Consider the following 6,837-nt stretch of genomic DNA (forward strand, 5'->3'; position numbering starts at 1 on the left):
CCCCCAAAAAGCATCCAGAAATGGGAAAAGCGACTTTATTGACCCCTCCTGAGGAAGTGGATGCAGAATCTCAGCACAAATATGGGATCTCAGCATGATTGTAGGATCTTGGCGTGGGTGTAGGATCTTGGGGTAGGCGTGGAATCTCAGCACGGGTTTGTGGGATCTCAATGTGAGTATAGGGTCTTGGGTGTGGGATCTTAGGATGTGTATAGGAACTCAGCAGGGATGCAGGACATTGTTATGGGTGTAGGATCTCAACATGGGTGCTGGAACAGGCTGTCCAGAGAGGCTGTGGATGCCTCATCCATGGAGGTGTTCAAGGCCAGGTTGGATGGGGCCCTGGGCAGCCTGGTCTAGTATTGAATGTGGAGGTTGGTGGCCCTGCCTGTGGCAGGGGGTTGGAGATTCATGATCCTTTGGGTTCCTTCGAACCCCAACCATTCCATGATTCCATGATCTTGGTGTAGGTGTGGAATCTCAGTGTGAGTGCAGCAGGATCTTGGTGTAGGTGTAGGACTTGAAAATGGGCACAGGATCTCAGCATGGATGCAGGACATGATCAGGGCCGCAGGATCTCAGTGTGGTTTCATTATCTTGATGTAGGCGTAGGATCTCATCATGGGTGTAGGGTGTCTCATCATAGGTGTAGGATCTCTCATTATGGGTGTAGGATCACATCATGGGTGTAGGGTCTCTCATTATGGGTGTAGGATCTCATCATGGGTGTAGGATCACATCATGGGTGTTGGGTCTCATCATGGGTGTAGGATCTCATCATGGGTGTAGGATCACATCATGGGTGTAGGGTGTCATCATGGATGTAGGGTGTCTCATCATGGGTGTAGGGTCTCTTATCATGGATGTAGGGTCTCGTCATGGCTCCACAACCTTGTGATGCTCACAGGATGTCAGCACGGCTGCAGGATCTCAGTGTGGTTGCAGGATCTCATGCTGGCCATGAGATCTCAGCAGGGTTGCAAGATCTTGGTGTGACTGTAGGATCTCGGCGTAGGTGTAGGATGTCATCGTGGGCACAGGACCTCGTTATGGCTATAGGATCTCATTGTGGGCGCAGGTCCTCATTATGGGCAGTGGGATGGGGCCCTACCAGCCACGCACGGGCTGCCATAGGGCCACCACCTGCCCCTCTTCGTGCACGTAGTACACAGGGTGCATGGCTGCCGTAGCACACGCCTGTGGGGGAGAGTAGGGTGACACACAGGGTGACACTGGGGACAAGGGGATGGGGGACAGCACTCACGTGGTATGGGATGAGCGCCAGCACGCTGCCCACGGGGAACTTCCCAAAATCCATCTGTCCATCAGCGTGCTCCAACAGCCCGTGCTCCTGCGTCAGCCCCACCAACCTGCAAGGTCACACCGTCATGTCCCTGGGCCACCATCCCAACCCCGTCCCTGACCCCGTCACTCACCGCAGCTCGGGGTGCCCATCGATGGCAGCGCAGCCCTGGGGGCCCCGTCCTGCTCCTGCCCCGTGCAGGCTGAGTGCTGTCCAGCCACAGTCCACCAGCAGCTGCCCTCGGTGCGCGTAGTGCCCGATAACCCTCGTGAGGACACGGATGGCCACGTCCTGGGGCTGGCAGGAGCCCAGCTGTGTCTGCTGCAGGTCTGCAGAGAGCCGTGGGGTCGGGGCTGTGCTGGGACACGGTGGGGCAGCGGGGTGCTGTGGGCACTCACCATAGAAGATGTAGTTGCCCGGGTGCAGCTCGGTGAGTTGGGACATCTCAGGGATGGGGTGGCTGCAGGAGGGAGTGGAGCCGATGCTGGCGTGGGGACAGGGCACACCAGCCTGCCGCAGCCTGTGGGGGGGGGAAAAGGGGAATGTCACCTATTGGGTGTCACCGCTGTCGTGCCATCGAGTGGGGCCAAATGTGCCCCCCGCGCAATGGAACGACACCACAAGGGAGTTTGGGTCTCATCCAGGTGTGGAAGGGGAACCGTCCAGGTGTGATGGCAGAGCCATCCAGATGTGGAAAAGTTAACACCCCCTCTCCCCCCCCCCCAGTGTGCTGGGGCCCACCCAGATGTGCAGTCACCAACCAGACGTGGAAGAGGTCCCCCCATGAAACGTGCCAAGGCACCATCCTGACGTGGAAGAAGTTCCCTCCCAGCCAGAACTGTGCCAAGGGATAATCCAGATGTGCCATGGCCATCCAAGTGTGGAGGTTTTCACCCCTCCCAGAGCTGACTGTTACAAGGGACACCCAGATAAGGTCAATTACCACCCCAAGATGTGCCAGAGCACACACTCTAATGTGCTCAGCATCTTTCCAGATGTGCAGGAACCAAATTCCAATGTGCAGGGAGCCCCCACATTGTGCCTGGGGTCTCCCTCTTGGGTTTCATCCCCCCCACTCCCCCCAGATGCACCCCACATGTGTCAGGCACAGTGCATTCTGAAGCTGGGTTTAGGGGAATGTGTCCCAGATCTTGAAAAATGGGGGCTCTTAATGGGAACCCCGCACAGCTGGCCTTGAACTCCTTGAATGTTTGGGGTATTTTGAGCTGGAGAACATCCCTGTGCACCCAGAGATCCCACTGACCTCAAGGGAAGGGAGAAACATCCGTCTGCAATTCACTCTGGGATGTGAAACCCCACTCAGCTCTTCCCCCGGGGGGACAAAAGGGAGGTGGGCAGACTGGGGACGGGACACATCAAAGGGGTTTGGGGCCATCCCCTCCGGCCCCCTGGGGCTCAGGGCTTTGTGGGGCCGCGCTTTATGGGGCCGGCAGGAAGCGGGCGATTTGCATTTACAACCAGCACATTGGGGCTGGTGGTTTTATGGGATGGACAGAGCAAAGGGCTCAGCCCCTATAAAAATTCCCCTTAATTCTAGCCAGGTTTGGGGCCGGGTGTTGTGTACAATGGGGTCCCTATTGGGGCACGCACTCACGCAGCCACAAAGCCGAGGACAGCGTTGGTGGTGGTCCTGGCGATGGCCTGGATGGCGTCTGCCCCACTGCAGCCATAGGTGTTCCCACAGTGTGCATAGACCCCAACCAATGTCACTTCCTTGGGTGCATCATTGGCGATGGCCCGGGCCAGCTCCAGGGCTGCAGGGTCCGTCGGGCGCACGCCAGCTGCCAGCAAGGAAACAGGGTCATGGGGATGTAAGGATGGGAGTGGGATGCTGCTATGGGGTGGGTGGGATTGGGGGTTCTGTGATGGATGGGGAAGGTTGGGTATGTCCTTCCTGCATGGAACATAAATATGGACCCTATATCCTAATACTGGCTCTAACATGACCCTAACACTAATTCTGATGCCTAATTCAACCTATCCCTAATCCCTAACCCTGACACTAACCCTAATCCTAATGCCTAACCCTAAACCTGCACACATGGGGCATCTCTCTCCATGGAGCATCCTTGGGGTGAATGAAAAAGGCTTTTGGGGATTATTGGACCCGCACTGGCTTGAGCTGCTGTGGGCTCTGGGAACATCCCTCTTCCATTGACCCTTGGGGTGGTTGGGTGTAAGTGAGGATTTTGAGACTCATGGATCCGTATTGGTAAACTGGAGCTGGGAGTTTTGGGAGCACAAGGGACTTCCCTTCCTCACTGACCATCCTTGGGGTGGTTGGATGCAAATAGAGCTTTTGGGGTTGACGGCCCTATATTGGTAAGCTGGAGCTGGGAGCTTTGGGGGCACAAGGGACTTCCCTTCCTCACTGACTATCCTTGGGGTGGTTGGATAAATAAATAGGGCTTTGGGGGCTGATGGACCCATAACTTGAGCTAGAGGAAGCTTTGGAGACATGTGGACCATCATTGCATGAAACAGCCTTGGAGTGGGCGCAAATGGGGCTTGTGGGATTCATGGACATATGGTGCTACAAGGGCTGGGGGCTTTGAGGACGCACGGAACATCTCTCCATGGAAAATCCTTGGGGTGGATGAAATCTTTTTTGGGGATTAATAGGCACACGTTGGCTTGAGCACTGGGGCTTTTGGGGGAACGTGGGCCATCTCCTCATGGAGCATCTTGCGGTGAATGGTGAGAAAGATATTTAGGAGACGCTGACCCACCCCATCCTCCCCAACCCACGGGAATCAAGGCCTTGGTGACCCCTCACCCCATCCCCAATCGCCATCCCCACCTCTGCCGTTGCCGCAGTCGAGCTTCAGCCAGACAAGCCAGCGTTTGCCATGGGCCAGTGGCCGCTGCCGCAGGCAGGCCAGCGCCTCGGGGCGGTCCAGCAGCACGTGGAAAGCTTCGAGGCGCTGCGCCAGTCCTGCGCACTCCTCCAGCCGTGTGGTGGGCAGTGGGTAAGCCAGCAGGATGTCATCAAAGCCACCGTCCGCAAAGAAACGCGCTTCGGCCAACGTGGAGACGGCAATGCTGCGCCGCGTGCCGCCGGTGGCCAACAAACCGCCTTCCCTTTAGGCAACCATCCATGGGACGAGGCGATATTGGTGGGAACGATGGGGATAACGGGGATGTGGGGGACACTGGGGACAAAGGGTGGCACTCACAGCGTCTTGTGGGTCTTGACGTGGGGTCGCAGGCGGACGCCCAGGGTCCGGCAGTGCTCCCGCATGCGCTCAGCATTGCGACGCGCCGTGGTGCGGTCGATGGTCAGTGCTGGGGTGGGCAGAGTGTCCAGCCGGGCACCCAACCACATGGCCACTCTTCTGGAGACACTTTTTGAGGGGGTTCTGGGGCGGCTGGTCACCACTCTCGACCTGCAAGCTGGGGGAGTGTGTATGGGAGGGGTCCAGGTGGGAGGGGTGAGAGAATTGGCTGTCTTGGAGCAGAGATATTTGGGATAAGGACAGCTGGAGCACCTGCATTACCTGGGTCAGGACACCCGGGTCTGGGATACTAGGAGATAAGGACAGCTGTGGCACTGGGACACCCAGGGACACCTGGAAGACTGAGAACAGGGACACTGAGGGAGAGGGACGTGATGTTAGGACACCTGGAACACCTGGGTCAGGGACATTTGGGACATGGGAAACCTGGAAGATTGGCAACTGGGATGCTGGGGGATAGGGGCTCCTGATGCTGGGACACCTGGAACACCTGGGTGACCTGGAAGGTTGGGAATGGGGACTCTGGGTGATAGGGCAGCTGGGACAAGAACACATGGGACACTGGGAGTAGGGACATGTGGGACTGGAACAGCTGGAACACCTGGGTCAGGACAGCTGGGATGAGGACACATGGGATAACAGGAGGAGGAACATCTGGGAAAGGGGCACTTGGGTCTAGGATACCTGGGGACAACAACAGCTGGGACATGAAGAACAGGGACACCTAGGGACAGCACACCTGGGACAAGGACAGCAGAATGGGGATATAAGGGAACAGAGACACCTGGGTCACCTGGGTGAGGGACACCTGGAGACAGCTGGGACATTGGAAACAGGGACACTTGCAGACAGGGACACCTGGGACTGGGATTTCTGATGCCAGGACACACAGAACACCTCGGTCATCTGGGACAGGGACGCTTGAGTGTGTGACACCTGGGGACAGGGACACCTGGGACTGAGACACATGGAAACAGGGACAGCTGGGACACTTGGAACAGAGACACCTGGGGACAGGGTGAGTTGGCACAGGGACATCTAGAGGTTAGAGAGGCACCTGGGACAGGAATACCTAAGATAATGAGAACAGGGACACGGGGGAACATTTGGGACAGGGAAATCCGGGATAGGGACCCAGCGAACAGGAGCACCTGGGAGTTGGACACCTGGAACGTAGACCTATGGGACCGGGACCTATGGGACAGTGGGGCAGCCGGGCCCAGGACCTGGCCTCAGGGACACGGGGACAGTGCCACCTGGCACTGCCACGGGGTTCTCCCTGTCCCTGCAGGAGCAGGAGCAGAGGTTGACGTCCTTCGGGGAGCGCCCCGTGCCTCAGTTTCCCCACAGGCTCCCACCAAGGCCATCCCAGCAGCACCCCAAGCCCTCCCGTCCATCTGTCCTTACCTCACTGCCGTGGCTGCTCTCGGCGCGGCTCCGGCGGCCTCTGGCCGTGGCTGTGCTGGTGCAGCTCCACGTGATGCCGTGGGCACCCGCGGCCAGCCCTGCCCAGGGACAGAGGTCGCTGCCAGCCGTGGGGCCCCGGCAATGGCAGGGGCAGGGGAGGACACGGGCGCTGACAGTGCTTGGGGACAGGCATGGGGATAGGATGCCAGCAAGGAGGTGGGGATTTGGGGTCACTGAGACCCTGGGCACTTGTGACGTGCGGGGACCTTGCTGCTGAGACCCCTGCGCTGGTCACACGTGGGGACACAGTTGAGACCCCGCATGCTTGTAACATGTGGCTGAGATCCATTGCACTCCTAGCGCATGGGAACAATGCTGCTGAGCCCCCTGCACTCATGACACCAGTGGGGGCAATGCTGCGGAGGTCCTGTGACGGTGACATGCAGTGATGTGGCTGTTAAGCTCATGACATGTGGGGATTGAGATCCATCACACTCATGACATGCGAGGACACAGCTGAGATCCCCTCACTCACGACAAGTGGGGACACAGCGAAGGCTGCCACATCTGTGACACAGAGGGACACAGCTGAGACCCCCGTCAACACTCACGACATGAGGGGATATAGCTGAGACCCCCTGCACTCATTACACCAGGGGACACGGCTGCTGAGACCTCACGATGGTGACATGCGGGGACCAGGCTGAGACCTCCCATGCCCGTGACACGTGGGGACACAGCTGAGATTCCCCCAGCTTGTGACATGAGACAGGAGGTGGCTGCCACATGCGCCCGTGTGCCAGGCAGGCTGGGGACAGCACAGACAGCCTGCAGGGACACGGGGCCACTGGCCCCCCGCCCGGAGCACAG

At 58.4% G+C, this 6,837-nt stretch overlaps 1 protein-coding gene across 11 annotated transcripts; it reads right to left on the reverse strand.

The window, feature by feature from the left end:
* Positions 1-387: 387 nt before the first annotated feature.
* LOC122189473 (D-threo-3-hydroxyaspartate dehydratase-like) lies at positions 388-6,050 on the reverse strand. Of its 11 annotated transcripts, none has more exons than XM_042888692.1 (10): positions 5,968-6,010; positions 5,419-5,496; positions 4,822-4,893; positions 4,501-4,717; positions 4,125-4,405; positions 2,919-3,105; positions 1,702-1,823; positions 1,437-1,632; positions 1,265-1,370; positions 388-1,197 (listed from the first exon to the last, which is right to left on the reverse strand). In XM_042888692.1, exons 4-10 carry the CDS (start codon positions 4,647-4,649, stop codon positions 1,108-1,110), a joined length of 1,131 nt encoding a protein of 376 aa, XP_042744626.1. In that variant the 5' UTR covers positions 4,650-4,717; positions 4,822-4,893; positions 5,419-5,496; positions 5,968-6,010; the 3' UTR covers positions 388-1,107. The 11 variants fall into 11 exon arrangements, with proteins under 11 accessions (XP_042744626.1, XP_042744622.1, XP_042744621.1 ...); XM_042888688.1 differs by having other exon boundaries at positions 4,822-4,901; XM_042888687.1 differs by having other exon boundaries at positions 4,822-4,901; positions 5,354-5,496.
* Positions 6,051-6,837: the final 787 nt, after the last annotated feature.

The sequence above is a fragment of the Lagopus leucura genome, unplaced genomic scaffold (genome assembly GCF_019238085.1).
Source record: "Lagopus leucura isolate 7727_CA_CO unplaced genomic scaffold, USGS_WTPT01 Super-Scaffold_100157, whole genome shotgun sequence".
Lineage (NCBI taxonomy): Eukaryota > Metazoa > Chordata > Aves > Galliformes > Phasianidae > Lagopus > Lagopus leucura.